Here is a 19508-nt window from a genome sequence, read left to right on the forward strand (position 1 = left end):
CATTTGCCGCCGGGCTAGTGGTGGCATTGGCGGCGGGTGACGGAGAGCGACGGGGAGGTCCGCCGACAGGGGCTGTCTGAGCGGCACGGGTGGCGAGAGCGGCCCGGCGCTCAGCGCGGGCCCGACGAGCGTCGGCCATGAACTTGGTGGAGTGGTGAAGCGCGGATCGATGAAGAAGAAAGCTTCAGCACACCCCTACCTGGCGCGCCAAATGTCAGATTTCGGGTTCCGGCAAAACCCTTGAGGTTCGAACACTAGGGTGCGCACAAAGATCTCTCCCCCTCTCTAGCTCGCACACTCTACGATCTCACGGCCTAGTTCGACGAACCCAAAGAATACGAGACACAAGATTTATACTGGTTCGGGACACCGTTGTGGTGTAATACCCTACTCCAGTGTGGTGTGGTGGATTGTCTCTTGGGCTGAGGATGAATAGTTACAAGGGAAGAACAGCCTCGCGAGGAGATGTGTTCTTGTGCTTGGAGAGCTATTGTGGTTTGGGATGATCCGGGTCTGATCAGGATCAGATCCCCCCTATGGTGATGGCTAGTCCTATTTATAGAGGCCTTGGTCCTCTTGCCAAATATTGAGCGGGAAGGGATCCCACAACGGCCAAGTTCGAAGGGAGACAACTAGTACAAGCTATCCTGACAAAAATAGTCTTCGCCTGCCAAAGGCTCTGGTTGTGACACCGTCTTGGGCTCCACAGTGACCTCTGTCCTGCCGTCCTGATGGCCTTGGTCTTTTTGCACCGATATGGAAACGTTTGCCTGATGCCTCGGAACTCCTCCTCTACGCTTGCCCCTTTAACACTAAAGAGGAAACGAGGACACTGCGCGCGCTGGCACCCGCCTGGCTCCAGTCGTCATGGCTTGCATCATAGAAACCTCCTGAGATGTCCCTTGCCTTGATCTCTCCGCCCCTCGCGAGCCAGCCTGGTGAGGCCGCCGCTGAGGAGGTCTTGCATCGTCCGCCTCACGAGGGTCTTGAATGTTTGCTGGTGAAGATGGGTCGTACAGGGCCGCTGGTGGAGCCATGCTACGGGCTGCAGGAAGATAAGTCTGGGGAGCCCCGTTCTCAGAACACCGACAGCCCTATCGAGCTTTTGGCCTGTTAACGGTCTGCTAAGAGCCGTTGTTACGGTGGGCCACATCATTATCCACTTAATATTATTTTGACCAGCACAATTAACGCCCGCTTTGACTACGCATGTTTGTTTGTTTGTATGGCGTCCAGGAAATGTTTGGGCGTGTTGGCCCCCGTTTAAACGATATATCATATTCAAGAATCATCCTGCTCTATGCTATCACCTCTAAAAACATACACTATACAATAAAAAGACTAAGGCATAGAAACGTAGAATAATCCTACACTATACAATAAAGAAATTACAACCGGATGTACCCATTGGGCATTATAGTTATGCACCAGTGATAATAAAGCGTACACAAACAACAAATTACATACATTGAACAAATAAAGCTCATACATCATGGACACGCATCAACAAAATTTACCATTTGAACTATAATCTATTCAGAAAATAGGGTTGGCCGGATTCAAATAGCACAAATTACAGTCTGCAAAATCTCCAATTCCTTCATGGTTACCTCAGTGTCTTTTTCATTTTTTTGACTCCCGCATCTAATACCTGCAAGTCTAGTCTCAACTTGTTGATTGTACGTTGAGAATCATGTGCACGTTGTCTTGCCACCTCTAGTTGATGCTCGAGAACATCAGCACATTCCAATTCCAATCCATAATCAATCGGTAACGGCCATGCCGCACTGCTTGCAGATCTTTGTGTTGATGCCACTTCATCCTGAAATGTTTCTATAAGTACACATGACTAGGGCAAAATATAGTTACAATAGTGAAGCGAGCAAGACAGATTATTTCGTACGTGGAAAAACAGGACTAACAATAATGTTACACGTCATGAAGCATAAGCATGTGATATTTTAAAAATTATAAAAATGGTAGTCTCTGCAGCCCGCATACAGAAATCTCACTTAGCTCACCAGAGGAGCATGATGTTGGGGCCGAATTCAAAACACAGACAGGTTACAATTTTAGACAACACGTTGTGTATAAGTAAGCAAGCAGTTGGCCATTCTGTAGCTCAATTAAAGTCTTAGGGAGCATAATGAACATCACAGGGATTCATACAAACCTACTACAGCAAGCAAAATTATGCAATCATTAGCCTATCACTACTGCAGGATGCTGCTAATGCGACACTGCGATTAGAGACCCTTCGACGAAACTGTGTGCGATGCCATAATCACAAACGATGGTGTAAAAACCCCGTCAAAAAAGTGCAAAATATTTGCGATAGAGGATGCATCAAACATGGTTCAGATTTTAGTTGCGTGTGCGATGCAGGGCATACGGTTCAGCTCAATTAACTATTTGCGATGAGAAGAAATAAAAGAAACGGGCAGCCAGATGAAGGTGTGTGCGATATATAGCATACGGTTCACTCGGATGAACTGTTTGTGATTACGCAACACAAAAGAAATGGTCAGCCAGATCAAGGTGTGTGCGATATACGGCATGCGGTTCACTCGGATGAACTATTTGCATTGAGACACGGGAACAGAAACAGTTCAACTTAACAAGATGTGTGTGATACGCGGAAAACAGGTCTGTAATCAGAAACGTCTGTGAAGACCGATAACAACACAGACGATTACTATTAACAAGCCGTTTGTGTTGTGAGAAAATGATTACTGGTATACAATTGTGAGTGATTGATGAAAACATCACCGACGGGTTCCATTGTTTAGTCCGTATGCGATGTGATTTTCTTTGTCCGCACAACATCTACGCTCTGTCTACAGAGCATCAACATATCTTTCCCTAATAATAAAGCGATTATTGCTTCTGCCTGTTAGCTCATCGTCGTGGCACTTCTACAAAAAAGTCCCTGATGTTTTTGGTAATTAAACCCGTGGTCCTTTTATTAAAGTGAAAAAACGTTTGGTTTTACAATTTTGTGCAAGAATCCCAGTAGTTTCCTGTATTCAACCCGTGGTCCTTTTAAAGTGAGAAAAGGTTCGACTGCGCGAGGAAGACGGACGGATCTAGGCGTAGCGTCGAGGGATTGGGCAGCTGGTGGATCTGGCGGCTGGTGCGGCGGTTTGCTCCAGTGGTGTCGGCGTCCCGCTCATCCAAAGAACGAGAGAGACAAGGCATGAGGAAGAGAGGGAGAGAGGAAGAAAGGAGAAGGAGAAGGATAAGGGCACAAGGTGAGGGAGGGCGGTCGCTGGTGCTGGCGCCTCCGGTGACCGGTCAGCGGGCAGGGCGGCGAGCTCCTGTTGAGGCAGCGGGGCTTGGTGCGGGCCGGTTCCTCTGGATCGATCCTTGCCTCCCCCGAGGTGTGCGGTTGCGGGCTTGGATCAGGGGTGATCCAGATGGAGAGCTGGGTGGCGGCGACCTCTCCTTCCCCAACTAATCAAATGCAGGATTGCAGGTCAAGAACAAATCAGCCAAGGATCTGTCGACGTAGCTGCCGCCCAGCACCGGCTGTCCCGCCCGACCACGCGACAGATCAAGGGACGCGAGCGAGTATGGTTCAGCTCGAGCACGCGACAGATCAAGGGACGCCTAGGAGGATGAGTTCCGTGGTTCATCAAGAGCCGGCAAGGGCAGAACGTACTCGCACATGCCCCGCTATTCCAGACCAGAGGCCTCTACATCCACCAGTAAGGATGGCAATGGGTCGGGTTTGGATCGGGTTGAACAATATCATATCCATATCGACATCCGTGAAGACAGTATTTGTCCGCCTATGAAAAAATCCATGGACGAAAAATTGTGTCCATGTCCAAACCCGATGGATATCCATACCAGTTGAATACCCATCTGGTCCTTTCAAGACATATACATAAGACATAACACAATATGCACATAAGTTGTTGCACCCATGTGTTAATGCATGTGTGAAAAAGCAAAGATGGAGGGGTCGAGGGGATATGGAGCTGCGTTGTGGCAGGACAGTGGTGCCGGCTGTTGCATTGCTCCACCATACATGAAGGTAGCGGCTGACAGCGTCGGCCGTCTCTAGGGATGCAGGAGGACTAAGAAGAGGAGACAGGGCTGATACTTAATGATGAGTCATTTAACGACAAGATAAAAGGATGAGAAGGGGCGCAGAAGTAATATTACGGTGGGGAATGAGTGTCAACTAATAAAAGTTATGGTGAAGATTGTGCAATTTGTTTTGCATGTTTTAGATAATAATGGTAAAATCTTCTACTCGTAAGGGAACAGTTGGTAGTCTCGCTTCCAGGTTTTTTTTAGTCCCACCTCCCATGGTTTATTTTGGTACCTCCTCCCACCTCTGACTAAGCCACCACAAACCAAAAAAACCTCCTGAAGCCCGAACCCGCACCTATCCACATGTGACCCTCAATAGACGTACGAAGGTTAACCTGCGACAAAAAAACTTACGACGGTTAACCAGCGACAGAAAAACCATGCGGACGCACGTAGGAGCGACGAGTCCTGTTATCGAGCGAGGTCTTCCTTTGTGGCCGCCCTACATCCCTGCGCCGCCGCGCTTCAGTCGCTGCCCTCCATCGTCGCCGCCCTCCGTCATGGTCGAGGTCGCCACCCCCGCTTCACTCGCCGTCCTCCATCCGCGTCGATCCTGGACAAGGTCGCCGCGGCCCTCCATCACTTCGCCGCCGCGCTGAACACCTCGACGATCCGGCGCTGGTCCTGGATCAGGTCGCCGCCGCCCTCCATCACTTCGCCGCCGCGCTGAACTCCTCGCCCTTGATCCAGGATCCGGCGCTGATCCTAGACGGGTATACGCGGACACGTCCAGGATCCGGCCAGAACACGTCCTGGATCCGAAAAATAGGTATACAGACCATCTCATACGTCAATCGCATCTCATACATCTCAAATGCCATACAATCGCATCTCATACATCTCACAGCCCATACATCCATCGCATGTCATACAGCCATGGCAAGTGCTTTCACAGGGATGGATCCGCCTGCGAGATTGATTTCTGTTGCACACAGTTTAGGTTTTTTTTCATGTTAAAAATAGACTCAAGTACACATGTTTACAGTTGGCAATTGGCATTTTTTTGTACCAAGGAGTATCCTGCATCCTGCACTTGAGTGAATATGGCAAAAAAGAAAACATAAACCATACAGGACCCAAGAGTATGTTTCCACTTGTGCTGAACTAAAGATAGAACAAAAACACTTGCATTCTAATAAAGTACAGAGATGTAGAAGATGTAGATGAAAGTGCCATTGCAGTATATATATGTAGAATAAAATACAATTGCAGTATATGCTAGCAACATGTTGCAGTATATATGTAGAACAATAACCCTTGCAGAATGTCAAAGATGTAGAAGAAATTACCATGTTGGTGAAGATCATCAAAGAACTACCATTTCTGTCTTCATGATTTTTGCCATTCAATAGTTGCATATGGGGAATTCAAAAAGCACGGCACGCGAACATCAACCAGAAGATGACGTAACTACAGGTATGATGCAGTCTACCATGTTTTTGTTTAGTTGCGAGACCTGAATATCTGACAGTGACAGACTGTATGCATAATGTCTTCCAGGTCTTACAAGCGGGAGAAGTGATGCAGAACACAATGCGAGCATCATACCCGTAGCTGAAATTGTTGATAATGTTTACACGATGGAATCAGGTATAATACTGTGTGAAGATTGGTTATAAATGTTGCCTCACGTGCATTTCTGAAAGTGGCAGAATGCATTTTATGTGTTGCAGTCCTTACGAGCGGGATAAATGTTGGAGACTACAATGCAAACTTCATACCCTTACATGCAAATATTCACGATATTTACACGACGGGAGCAGGTATAAGACTGTGTCAAGATTGCTGCTAATGTTTCGTGCATACCGTATATTTTGTTGATTGCTAAGATGTAGGGCGGGAACCTTCAAACGACGGGATTCCGTCGTATTCTGAGAATAATAAGGATGGTATGACTAAGCTACGAGGTGATACTCAAGGTATTCATAGGCATGCTTATACAGCTTCCAAATCGACATCTCCGGTAGCGGATCAGAGAGGTTTAGTCCATTTTCCCAGATGAGCTTAATGGGCTTTGTGGTTTTTACGCTTAACGTAATGCAGATGACAAAACTTCCGAGCAGCATGCAACAGTAGCTGTATGTAATGAAGAAAAAAACGTTGGCGAAACAAGGGAGCAGTTCAACGCATAGAGGCGTGAATCTTATCGGAAGAAAAAAGAGGAGGATATGGTCAGGTTACAAGAGGATAATCAGCCATCCCTTTCAAAGACTGGTAAGTATTTAAGCGTGATTTTGCTGACTACTCTTGGGTTTTTCTGAATACCTATAGTATGCAAATTAATCGTTATAGTAACTTGACTTCATAGATGTTCCCCGTGTTGGTTTCATAGATGTTGTATCAACATCTATCTAAGTGATTTGTACATACTTTTTTGTTCTCTAAATCTCATACCTGTTGTAAAAATGGTAGACCATAGGGATCTTATCAACGCGTGGAGGCGGGCATCTTATTGCACTAAGAAGTCAGATGGTTTTATAAACCATCTAGACGATGGGCCGATTGTTCACCGCCATACTCTATGTGATATCACAAATGTTCAACAATCTTCATATGTGATCCCTGGTACATATTTGGTGGATTTACAATGTCGTTAGTTATATGTGCGTATTTGACAATCATACTATTTGTGATTATGTTTAACTTCTCTTTGCTTTCTGAACGCCCATGCTGGATTACAATAGGAACTAATGTTGGGGCAGATCATATGTTGGGGCAGCTAATCAAACCCACGTGAGATGATAAGCACAGGAAAGTTGATCTTCGTCCCCTTTGTAATTCAAGTAAGATTATTTTATGTTACATCCTAGCATTCATGGTTCAGCCATTTTAATAAATACTAACCAAGCATGTTATATTAGATGACCCAGCTAGCTCGGTTGATACATCAATCCCGCATAATGAATCAACATATCCTCCTAAAGCTACGGGCACGTCTGATGTAATTGCAGATAAAAATATAGAAGGTAAAATGATTGTGCTTTTTCCATACTCGTTTGCTATCATGTTGTTTTTACCTTTCGCTTTTGAGAGAAACCCAAGGAAGACATCAGTAGATGACTTGAATGATACCACAGAAAATATGCAAGTAACAGAAGAAGAACGCAAAAGAGACCGTAAAATACCTTTCGCTTTTTCCATACTCGACGGAATCAAGCAGTCCTATTAGGTGGGCTGCAACTGAATACAAACAGTTCTTTCAGATATTATAGGCTAACAGTCTATTCTGGACATCGCATGTGTGTCATACACCTAACTTTTTAAGTCATGACCATAGTTGACTGCCTAACTTTTTAATGAAATCTCATATATATATATTTGAGCCAGAAAAACAAACAAATAACTTATTAAGTGTTTCAACATGCCAGAAAACAAACAAATATAATAGGACTGCTTGAAGATATATATCATCAGAGTCATAATATTAAGTCATTACATGTAATAGAAATTGCATGAGGACAAAATGCTTCGATGGAATAGTCTAAAATTATTCACAATGGATATGCAATACTCTAATACCAACTATATCCCAACCGAATGAATCTACATTCTCAAGATAGAGCAAGTAATACAATGAGTATAACAAATTGAGGACAGTGTCAAAGCACAGCATCTGGACAAGCAAGCAATAAAAGCAAAGTTGGGCAGGAAGATCTGTTGTTGTATGATGCAGTACGTAGAAGGTTGCATAGTCAAATTAAAATAAACTACCACTGGTTTTGAACAGAAAAACTGTACAGAAGTCAAGGGGAGTAATTGTATATGACATAAATAAAAGAATATATAAGGAATACAGATTCAGGCATAAGTTCCAGGTAAGCTTGGTACTAAAGTACAGAAAACAAGATAATATGTTGCTCATAAAATTATATACAATTTACCTGCTTTCTAATTCTTTGTGAACTGTTCTCTTTCTCTTTAAGTACTTTTTGAACTCTTTGTACAGCAGCTCTAGCATTTTCAATCTCCATGCGTGCATTAGTTCGTTCTTCGTCAACAATTCTCCTAGCATCTTCAGAAGCCTGTGAACGATATAGAAAGAGTGATTTGTCAAACTGAAAAAATGGGAATATACCAAGATTAAGCATACTTGATATGGATAAATGATGTTTATAAAAAATACTAAAACGACGCGCCAATCCAAGAGGAATTGGAACATGCTTTACGCACAAATCATTGCCAGCATGTTATTTTCTTAACCATGGTAAGAAAATCAGGAAGAACTCCTAAAAATTTGCTGTTCAACAAACCATCGGCAGGCCCCTGAAAATTTGTTGTGCATTTGCAAGAAAAGAACACCATTTCAAATTTGTAGTACTGTTTGATAGTCTGTTTCAGAAGTCCCAACAAAGGCAAAACTTCAGCTTGGCTTGCTTAATCATGGCAGATAATTTACATTTAAAAACGACGGAACTAAGTTTTCCTCCAAAGCCAGTAGCAAGCAGGGAAAATACACATGACATTTGATAGTACATTGTAAACAGAGAACACAATGGATCATGGTACTAAAATGTGCTTACAAAGGTCCATAGAATAAAGATACTTCCAAAGTACAAGGATCAACTCACCAGTTTTAGTGAAGTCGCTATTCTCGTGACCTCGGTTTTCTGCTGAAGCAACTCATTTTCTGTTCTGGACAGCTGAACTGCTAAAATATCCACCTATAGAAAGTGTCAAACTATTAAAGTGCTCGCAAACAAAGGGATGATTTAGGCATATATATTTAGCTGGAGACTTCTTTTAAGAAACCATATTGGTTAGTTTAGAACACTTGCAGCGTCATTAAAGATACTCTAAAAACGCACTGAGGAACAATAATCCTTCACGTGGCTGTAAATATGGTTCAAAAGAAGAAAAACCAACCATAGATACCGATTCCTCAATTTCATCCTTATATTTGCCAGCTACTTGACCTCTCAGTGACTCCAATACACTCTTTAGATTCTTCAGAAGGATGTCTCGCTCTAATAAAGCCACTTGTTTACATTTAACCTGAGAGTTAAAGCCAATGCAATAACTTAAGGTCTGTAATAACTGAACCAATTGCTAAATGAGTGTTCAGGAATCAGGAAGACCCATACCTCGTTAGATAATAATGTGGCAGTACTGAGGCCCTTCTCAAATTTCATTGCGAGCTCGCGGACTGAAAGACGCTGACGCCGATCAAGCAGATCTGCTGTCTCTTTGGCAACAGACTCCTTAAGTCATGGCGTTTCTGGCTCATCAGCAAATTTGATGACTATCCCATTCATACCATTCTTGTAGGTAGGGAATTTATTTTTGATGGCATTTACTGGGCGCAACGGCCCAGACCAGTTGTTCTGACCCTGTGTCTTCCGCCGAAAATCAAGAGTTGATGCCCGAGTCATCGATAAGTAATTCTCACCCCTAATTCCAAAAAAAACAAGCGTCAGTATCTCAAAAGATCACTGGTGGACACAATGAATAAATCATTGGTCAAAATGGTTCATACATCACCGTTTTCTGTTTTAATGACCCATCGACAAACATAAAAGATGGGAAAAGGGAACCCAAAAAATAACACCGAAATAAAAATTGTCAAACTGCAGCATGGAAGCTGATGAAAAGGCAGAAGCAAGTGGAAGAGTTCTCCCCTCCAAAAGAAAGAGAACAAAAGCCATACGAGTTCATCAAGCCTTGGGCATGTGCTACTACCAACCCTCAAGTGTTGCAGTTATAATCATCGCAAGATCGTACAGAATCACCCACTAAACTCAGGACTACAGACCTGCATTAGAAGCAACTGGGATCGGGAGAACCAACTAACTTCAACTAACAATCACGATTTGCAAAAGTGGGAGCTGAGAGAATTATGTCTCAATTAAGCTTTGCAAATCATCAACAAAATCCCAATTTGATGCTACTTTCATAGAGGAACTAAAGAGAAAGCATGCTTGGTTACTAGCAACAACATTCCATAGAATATCCACAACAAAACATACTCTTTGATTCAGATTTGTTGCTCCCATCCTCTTTCCGCACCTCCTTCTTCTCCTTCGGGAAGTCTGAACCATTAAGGGCCGAATCATCAATACAACCACCAACTAAGCAGATGATTTCTCATATTACATTCTTGAAAGGAACCATTCTACTTCCTCCGTTCCAAAATATTTGTCTTTTTAGTGATTTCAAATGGCTACCACATACGGATGTATATAGACATATTTTAGAATGTAGATTCACTCATTTTGTTCCGTATGTAGTCACTTGTTAAAATCTCTAAAAAGACAAATATTTAGAAACGGAGGGAGTAATAGAAAACACACTCTCTAAAGAATAAACACGACACCCATTTTTGTTCCATTTTATAATATGAATTGCCAGTTTTTATATTCAAATGTCATATCTGGATGTAGTATGGTTAAAAATTTGCATATGCTACCTGATTAGTTAGTGTAGGCATGAGAGTCATGCACTTCTTGTTCCAGTTTAGCTCTTGAGAAGCACATAGCACTGAATTCCTCTTCAGTAATAACTTCTCCAAGTTCCTTTCTTTTATGAAGATAATGTATCATCTTTCAAAAAGATACTGCATCATGTGAACTCTTGGATCCACTCACAACCAGAAGGGGCTGCAATTTAGAGCAGAATAATACTCAGTTAAATCAGATTTTTTAACAAAGCCCTTTAACAGAACAAAATATGGACAGTCTTGAAAAGGAATATTCATTGTGATATCTCAGTGAGGCGATGCACCTGGCGACTAACCGAATTGATGGGGAGGAGCATACGGCAGGGTCAGGGAGAGAGAGATTACCTAGACCTGGACGATCGCGCGGGAGAGGGTGGAGAGGCTCATGTTGGCGACGGTGAGGGAACCAGGAGAATGGAGGGACCCAGCGTCGCCGGTGAGCATGCCGACCTCGAGCGCCTCCTCGAGCACTTCGGGGCCGGATTGGAAGGAACAGGGTAGAGTAGGGCGTGCAAGTCCCGAGCCTCCGCGTCCGCATCCAACGGCGCCTACCACTGGCGCGAGCATGCCGAGCTCGAGGATCTCCCCGGCCACTTCTGCGATCTGATTCGAAGGGGAGGGGCGGCCTGCTAGGGAGCGGCGACGCTGGTGACAAAGGGGAGGGCAGCCTGACCAGGGAGCGCCGGCGGTGGTGACGAAGGGGAGGGGGCGGCCTGACCAGGGAGCGCTGGTTGTGGTGGAGAGAATGGGGAACAGAGGAGATTGTGAGGCAGTGGTGGGGAACTATCCAGAGAAGAATGTGAGGCGGCAGTGGAGAGGATGACTGGCGTTTTTTTTGAGAAATCTAACGTTTTTTTTCTTAATACTACTACGTAGACTACTGTACTAGGCAGTGATGGGGGAGAGATTGTCTTCTTTTTATCGGCCGTGTCTGATTTACCTCACATTATTCTAATAAAATCCATTATTTTTATAGTCATAATCATTTGATGCTTTAAAAGGTTTCCTGTATAAATAATATCTATAAAAGTTGAAAAAAATACTGGTAAAAAACACATTTGATATATCTGAATTTTAGTTGAGGAAATGAGTATGAGTAAATAAATTCAAACACAAGGCAAAAGCTTTGATGTTTTCTTGATTATTAAGAAGATTGTTAGGGCCCCGCGCTACTACTAACTAATTGGAAATTAAAATAAATAAATTTCATCCATGGTTGCTGCTGTTGGGCGTCATCATCCTCTCCAACCATGATTGTTGCTGGTCCTGGAGGGGATGAAGTTGTCCATGGTGATGGTGGCTCCCCACCCAACTCGTTCCCGCACCTCTCATCTGCTACAAAAGAAGAGAAAATTATTTGAATGAGGAAGAGAGAGAGATAGAGAGGAGTAGGAGGAGGAACTCACTGGTGGCTGCCGAAGTTGGAGCCGACGCTCGAAACCTAGATGAAGCCCGGTGACCTGCTACTGCTTGTCGTAGGACCCTTGACCATGGTGCTCGCATGTCCTCAGGAGGCCTTGTCCCAGCGAGGAGGTGCAAGTGGTTGCATCCATGGTGGATCTGGTCGCCGCCATGGACGATGTTCTGCTGGTTTCCCTCTCCTTCCAGCAACGGAGGAGGAAGGAGGGGCCGGGGAGGGGGCTGCGATGGGAGAGGTCACCGAATTTGGGGAAGGCGCCGAGGTGTGAGATCGGCGGCGGCGGTGGGCGAGGATGGGAATCACGGGTGGGAGGAGAAGGGGAATGGGAGAGTGTGGGAGAGAGGAGGGATTCAACCGAGGATATGGGGACTTCACCTACCTTTTACTTAATAGTAGCGAGGGGTATAAACCCGCTCTACCACTATCAACTTAGTAGTAGCGCGGGTTCATACCCCTCGCTACTACTATGGCATGTCCCAGGGGGGCATGATAGAGACTGCTTAGTAGTAGCGCGGGTTACTATCAACTTAGTAGTAGCGAGGGGTAAAAACACGCGCTCCAATATCTGCCGCGACATGGGATGGATCCGGCGGGTGGAGTCGCGCGGGCACCGGCTCGTCGAGGCGCGCGGCCATGCGGCGGGGGGAGGGGAGAGGGCCGAGCTGCTGGTGGGGGTGGAGAGGGCCGGTGAGGCCACCCCAAGATTTGCCGTGGCATGGGATCCGGCGGTCGGCGGGCGGAGTCGCGCGGGCGCCGGGTCGTCGAGGCACGCGGCGGGGAAGGGGAGAGGGCGAGAGGAAATGAGTGAGTGGAGGGGAGTGTGGTGAGTGAATGGTGTTAGGGTTTGGGCCCAGACGCCAGCGTGCCAGGTGGGCCATCGAGCCGGCCCGTTAGGCAACTTTATAGTGCATGGGCCGTGGAGGCCACCACGCGTTCCTGGCCGGTAAGTGCCGACCCATTTGTCCAGTTATAATGTAATCCCTCAGAAAAAAATATAATGTGGATAAGGTAATTTATATTTATTTATTAAACAGAAACAATAAAAGTATATATATTCATTAAATATTGTTCATAAAAATAAATATTTTTTATATTTATCTTTCATATACTAAGGGTACCACAACAAAACTTGGTTGATGTATAAATAAATCTACTTGGTTGAAGAAGGTTTGTTTGCATGTTTTTTTTCTTTTGTTTGACAAATTTCCATGGCCTATATAAATGATTTAAATAATTTTCATATGACTACTCATTATATATGAACATTAAAGTTTGTTGTTTTCCCCTAATTTTGTGTTAGTACAATTATTTAAATTATTTAATCAACATTTTTTCCTAATAATGTCAAATATGTTTTTTATAGAGAAAATAGTGTGTTATTATCACTACTATTTTTTCAGATATTATATATGATTATATTATGCAGTAGAAAACATCATTTATATTTCATCATATATATTTCATCGTAGATACAAAGTGATGGGTTCCGACATATGCACTGATGTAACGATGACAGACCGCACTGAAACACCACGAGAAGAGGTGCATATAGCTAACCTTCCTCTGTATGTATATTATACATGAAAACACAAAAGGTCTATTTTTATATTTTTGTTTTTTTAGAATATAGGAGACATGGATATGGACTTTGGAGATGCACAGAAAGAATCCATTGAGGGTTCATATGCGATGTTGCTGCAAGGGGACAAAAATTCACAACATAAAAATGTCGAAGAGGTTATATCTCATAACAAACCAAAAAAGATGCTAATTTACATGTTATCTCACAAGGTATTTTTTAATATTACTATCAATCTTTTTTTTGTGATATTGCCTCTTGTATTCAACTATTTTTGCTCAGTTTGATTGCTAAATTGGCTCATTTATTTATGAATTCGGCAGACTATGTTTGTACCCCTAGGGATATTACAGTCATCGAATCAATCAAGTCTGCCCCCAAGAATACCCAGTTCGTGGACATTGGAGATGCCTTGTTATCAACCGACGATTTGGAATGCCTTATAAAAGATGATATGTTCTTACATGACGGTGTAAGACCAATTGCACAAACTTTGTAATTAATAATATGAACAATATTTAATATCATAAAATGTACACATAATCTAAATGTTGATTACAGGTGATAAATGCTTACATATATTGCATGCTTGCTCACGACCATCTACAAGACAGAGCGGGTGAAAAGGTACACATTGTTAGCACGTTTGTATCTGGCCAGATAAAAGAAGACGGGGAAAGAGACATAGACCCATCAAAATATCACCACATCGTGCATCATGTTAATACTTATCTACAGCAAGACATGGTTAGTTTTTGTCTCGTTATCCATGCATATAATTATATATTGTTTTTATTATTCATATGTATAATGATTTATTAATATTTGTATCTAATTGCGACCGTGACTTGTATGATATTTACACCAGTTATTCATTCCGATTAACATACCGGGCTACCATTGGTATCTAGCAGTCTTCAATGCCAAAAAACGTGAGATTCAAGTATTTTGGACTCACTTGGTTCTCGGGTCAAACGCAATGACCTTGCTACTACGGTAACTATCTATTATTTTTATTCATCTTAACATATGTTTTTGTTTGCCTTGATCCCTACTATTTCTTATATATAAAATAGTTACTAGGACTCGAGAAGTGTCTGAAACTTGTAGAGCATAAACCGGATTTTATCAGAGGTCATAAGTGGCCCGATCTGAATGTTACAAAATGGACAGTTGTAGAGCAGTTTCATGAGGCAATACAAACCGATGGGTAAGCACTTGTTACAATTGTTTGTTTATTTGATTCATCTGTGTGGTATTCTAAAGCATTATTTTATAATACTATAGCGTATCATGTGGACTGTTTATGCTAAATTATATGGAATACTGGACATCACATGCATTATCAGACCAATTCACCCAGGTATTTCGGTTTTTATACATTATCTTGTTATTTTATCTCAAAATAATATATAAATTGTTTATATATATATCTTGTAGGAGGATATGAAACATTTTCGACAAAAATTAGCTATCATTTTGCTCAATTCAGAGCTGAATAAGCTAAAAGGAGGTCCCATATACCATCAACCTGACGATCAAGAAACTTTAGCTAATTCTGATCTCAATATATTGGACAATCCATCTGACGTAGTCAAAGACAAATGTCCTGCACCAATCACTATCATACCCACGGACCAACGTGAATTACTTGCCGGCCTCTGCAACTACATCATGTCGATCGATGATGCCGGTTGTTTGGAGTAAGTATCAGGTATCAATATTTAATGTGAGGTTGTATATTATTGTTCTTCTTACCATCCAATTTATAGGAAGGTATGGGTCCGGAGCTCGACACCCGATCCAATGGGCTTAAGTCTTAAGAAACTTCAGTGCATACTTAACATAGAGCAGCCCATGGACAATGATTGCTTCAACACAGCCGTGCGTATGCTGACATGTGACGAGGGAGTATTGTTCACATACCCTCCTGTGCACTACATGGATCTACGATTTTGTGTAAGTTATTATAACTCTTCATTCTATGTGTCATTAGCATCAACATGTTGAAGAAATATTTCTTTTTTTACTTAGTCCATGATGCTAGAGTCAACACGAGGTCAGAAGTTTTGCGAGAAGGAAACTATCCAGACGTTGGCAACATTATTTGATAGCTGGCCTGGGATGGACAACGACATCTCATCGTGCAACAAGGTAAGTAAAGTATTTTGTCCATTGTTATCATGGTTTATTGTTGTTTCTAATAGCTCCACTTGTAGATTTATCTTCCCTATGCATCCATCGGCCGATACATCTTGTACGTCATCGAGAAAGAGGCACGTCGTCTATATATTCTGGATCTTATTCAAACATCACAATCGTTAGAAGAAAAAGAATTGAGGCATGCACTGAAATTAAAAAGTTTTGCAAGGGCTTTCAAAGAAACACTCGAAATAAAGCTGCTTGGTTGGAATTATGATATATCTAAATGGCAATGTTTATTTCCGTTCGGTGTTCCAACGAGTATAGACGGATAATGAATTCATAACAAAAATATTTACTTTTGTTATCACTATATTCTATACATTATTAATCTAAAGTTTTGCAGGAATGTGTCTGGCTATTTTGTTTTTCATTTTATGCTCTGGTGGAACGATAAAGAATTGGTCAAGCCGATTTGCACGGTGAGTATTGTCAGTTACATGTTTTAAGACCTTCAGCGTGAAATTTTCATACTAAATAAATGTATTGTTTGTGCAGGATGGGTATGAATTGAGGAAGCAGTTTTTATTACACTTGCTAAAACATCGTGGGAATGAAGCTAAAGGAAACTTTCCTGATATTGTGAAAGAATTACTTAAGCGCATCATCTAGATATTAATAGTTTTGTAATAGATGTTTAGTTGGAACATCGCTTGGTTTGTTACATGGACATGTCGTTAATTTTTCTTCATGTTATCAATTTACATTGCAAAAATGAACTTTAGTTATTAAATAATTGTATTTGTGTTTTATTGTTTGTACGTGTGGAATTTAACATGTAACTCTTGTAAACTATTTCAAAAGCCCGTGGCAACGCACGGGCACTCTACTAGTTACACTAGGACATGTGAATGTGGGGTAGGGATAGCAGAATATTACCCATTAAGTCAGACTATCGGGTCGGGTTTAGGTATATCCACGGATAGAAGATTATGTCCATGCCCTACCCATGAGTAATCGGGTCGGGTTTGGGCGCTACCCATGGGCGCAAAAGCATATCCAAACCCTGTCCATACGGGTCGGATATCCATGGGTATCCATGTCCATGGATAAAATTGCCATCCTTAGACGAACCCATGGCCAAATTGTTGACTGTGTTGCGGTGGCCGTCTGTCGAAGGAGGGGAAGCAGATCCAAGGCGACGAAGGACGGTGTAGCGGGAACAGCTCTGGTGCGGAGGACGATGACGACGTTGGAGCGGCAGGAGTGAGGCGCAGGACGGCATGGTTGAACTGGCTCGGTTACGACGCACGTTGGCGTCCTGGAGGTAGCTTGGCTTCGGCTTCAACTATTAGCCGTGGAGGGCGTTGCGGTTGCGGTTGCGATGGACGATGACGTCTGGGTATCGGCTCCGGCGTGATGGAGGAGGGCGGCGGTTGATAGGTGGGATGGGTGGCGAGCGAAGGACGCTAGGGTTTTGCGGCTGGTGGAGAGGTAGTTTTGGTGCCCACGGGGTACGAATGGAGAATCGGACGGGCGAGCGGGGGGGGGGGGGGACGGGGAGCTAAGAGGGAACCATGTTTCGGTTTGGGATGCGCATGTTCTGTTTTTTTAACAGATGGGACGCACTTGTTTGAAATTTGGAGAAAGTACAAACTTTGCCCCCCCCCCTCTTAAATTTCGGACCTACTGCGGGTCGGGGGTAAGACGGTAATCCCAAGTGTCCCAAATAGTGGGCGGGAGCAATTGCGGCCAAGCGCATGTGTGTTTAGGTGACCACGGTGTATGAATGTTTTTCGAAGGCGGTTGCGTAGCGTCTAGATGAAGTTACAAACCTACCCCAATTTAGACCTTTGGACATCGGATCGGTAGAAAAGTAATTTCCTTCTACCAAACATTGATCTCACACGGTTTTGGACGAGTAGAGGCTCTTTTGGCGCTTTGTTCGAAATTTTGAAACAGAAGCATTCACGTTTAGAGTACTCTTGAACTTTGAGGATTGACCTAAATAGACAACGTTAAATTTAACCTTGTATGTTTGAAAACTTCATTAAATTATGCGCTTCTTTTTGAAATTTTGACTCTTGAAATTCCTATAATTACGATTATTTTGAAATGGAGGAGGTAATTTGAATCTATTTTGTACACGACTATATATGCTATTATGTACAAAAGCAGAGCAAAGATTGGTGCTCCCATAAGTTAGGTATGATTTACAAATGCCATGATCTCGAATTCAAATAATTGAATGGATTTCATGTTGAATTCGAATTTTTAAAACCACCTTAAGTTGTATTCAAGTGTATGATAGTTCTTAGCTAGCTATTTAGAGTGTTCATTGTGTAGCTTTTGTGTGTATAATGTGCTTTACACACATAATATGAACTATACTCATGTTTATATTCTAATTGCTAAAGTGATGCATTGTCTAGAGTTTAAAATACTGACTCTATGGATCAATCATGTCAAATAACAATATAGACATGCTCAAATTCGAAAGAATATATATGTCTGGTGAATCAATGACCGATCCTTATAAATATCATGATCACATCCTAATATTTGGATACAATTTATATTTGTAATCAATGTGTATGTCAGCCTTTTACGTGTAGTTTCGCTCTCCATGGGCCCCTCCTCACACACGTGCTAACTTTCTCTCACACATACGTGCAAACGGTGTATATCCATCGGGGTCTCTCACACATGCTCACACGCACTCTCTCGAGGTGTCTTTCTCGCACACATGCTCTCGATATCACCCTCCCTCCCTCTCGCAACCATTTACGACTGTTTTCACTAACCTTTATCACAAGAACTCTTCTTCTCACACGCATACGCATGCACGATCCCCATTGACCCTTTCTCTATACATAGACCTATCTACGTGTCTCCCGCACGCACATTATCTTTACGCCTATCTCGCACGCACTGTCTCCACCTCTCTTTCTAATTGACGAATATGATTCCAGCAGAGCATTCTATAGAATGCCTCTTAAAGTTAGGTTGGATGAATGGTAATATCAGAGACAAGGGGTTACCTTAGTCTGAGGACCTAGGATTACAAATCCTAGACGGCTTTGTGAGTGGACACAGAGTCCTTCACGGCTCTGGTATCTTTGTCTTGTACGACTAGTCCTCCATGTGTCTTCCTGAATGCGTCACGGGCCGACCAATGTGACGCGGGATGGAACCGACCCAAGGGCCTCACCTCGGCCCACCGGACCTCACGCGGTGACACACTTGTGCCCCTAGGTCTCGTTATCTTCTCACACCCACACATACCAACACAGACACCGCACAAACTATTTCTCCTCAAGCCTCTATCCCCTCCCCCTTGCATGTACACACTCAAGGGCATCTCTCGCCGTGACATCCTATTTGTCTCTCTCTCTAGACCTCTCTCATTTCTCGTGATATCTCTCCCACGTCACCCTCTGCCGGCCCCTCAATCCATGCATCTCTCAAATACGTACACATACCCTTTCTAGGTCGCCAAATACGTCAACTACACATTCACACATGTTACATCTTATCACGTACCCTATTGATCTAAAAAGCCTTCTCTTCACGTTTATTTCACATATAACATTTCTTTTGAATAGAACCACACAAAGTGTGACCAAAAATTTATTTTAGAATTTCTACATATATACAACATTACAAAATTATATGAAGTATGAAAATTCATTTATATTGCATGGTGCACCCAATGATATTTATTCCGCACTGTGATTTTTTATATTTTTATAATATATATAAAATTAGTCATAATAAAGAGAAACGAAGAGCATCTCTCTCTCCATCGCACACACCCCCTCTACGCCCCTTTC

At 42.8% G+C, this 19508-nt stretch overlaps 2 protein-coding genes across 6 annotated transcripts; one reads left to right on the forward strand and one right to left on the reverse strand.

Moving 5' to 3' along the window:
• Window positions 1-1530: 1530 nt before the first annotated feature.
• LOC125552888 (stomatal closure-related actin-binding protein 1) lies at window positions 1531-11348 on the reverse strand. 5 transcript variants are annotated; one of them, XM_087519019.1, is made up of 9 exons: window positions 10880-11348; window positions 10505-10694; window positions 10065-10127; window positions 9183-9489; window positions 8965-9093; window positions 8670-8762; window positions 7983-8123; window positions 7227-7281; window positions 1531-1822 (listed from the first exon to the last, which is right to left on the reverse strand). In XM_087519019.1, the coding sequence occupies exons 4-8, from the start codon at window positions 9228-9230 to the stop codon at window positions 7267-7269; spliced, it is 426 nt and encodes a 141-aa protein (XP_087375145.1). In that variant the 5' UTR covers window positions 9231-9489; window positions 10065-10127; window positions 10505-10694; window positions 10880-11348; the 3' UTR covers window positions 1531-1822; window positions 7227-7266. The 5 variants fall into 5 exon arrangements, with proteins under 5 accessions (XP_087375145.1, XP_048572555.1, XP_087375144.1 ...); XM_048716598.2 differs by lacking the exon at window positions 1531-1822 and adding an exon at window positions 4138-5128; XM_087519018.1 differs by lacking the exon at window positions 1531-1822 and adding an exon at window positions 4138-5655.
• Window positions 11349-13421: 2073 nt separating this feature from the next.
• Window positions 13422-16490, forward strand: LOC125527670 (uncharacterized). Its single transcript, XM_087519843.1, has 12 exons — window positions 13422-13496; window positions 13578-13745; window positions 13857-14005; window positions 14095-14280; window positions 14402-14743; window positions 14821-14896; window positions 14974-15236; window positions 15306-15492; window positions 15568-15687; window positions 15753-16005; window positions 16081-16157; window positions 16234-16490. The coding sequence occupies exons 6-12, from the start codon at window positions 14840-14842 to the stop codon at window positions 16345-16347; spliced, it is 1071 nt and encodes a 356-aa protein (XP_087375969.1). The 5' UTR covers window positions 13422-13496; window positions 13578-13745; window positions 13857-14005; window positions 14095-14280; window positions 14402-14743; window positions 14821-14839; the 3' UTR covers window positions 16348-16490.
• The last annotated feature ends 3018 nt before the right edge of the window (window positions 16491-19508 follow it).

The sequence above is a fragment of the Triticum urartu genome, chromosome 4A, assembly GCF_056163025.1.
Source record: "Triticum urartu cultivar PI428250 chromosome 4A, HENAU_Tu73, whole genome shotgun sequence".
Lineage (NCBI taxonomy): Eukaryota > Viridiplantae > Streptophyta > Magnoliopsida > Poales > Poaceae > Triticum > Triticum urartu.

Bases quoted from the DNA above. Each gene is read 5' to 3' on its own strand.
- LOC125552888 (XM_087519019.1), bottom strand. From the start codon at position 9,230: ATGAAATTTGAGAAGGGCCTCAGTACTGCCACATTATTATCTAACGAG. The intron at 8,763-8,964 runs GTTGGTTTTTCT...CACTTTCTATAG, and splicing joins TTGAGGAATCGGTATCTATG to GTGGATATTTTAGCAGTTCA. The intron at 8,124-8,669 runs GTGAGTTGATCC...TATCGTTCACAG, and splicing joins TAGCGACTTCACTAAAACTG to GCTTCTGAAGATGCTAGGAG.
- LOC125527670 (XM_087519843.1), top strand. From the start codon at position 14,840: ATGCTAAATTATATGGAATACTGGACATCACATGCATTATCAGACCAA. The intron at 16,006-16,080 runs GATAATGAATTC...TAAAGTTTTGCA, and splicing joins TGTTCCAACGAGTATAGACG to GGAATGTGTCTGGCTATTTT. The intron at 16,158-16,233 runs GTGAGTATTGTC...TTGTTTGTGCAG, and splicing joins TGGTCAAGCCGATTTGCACG to GATGGGTATGAATTGAGGAA.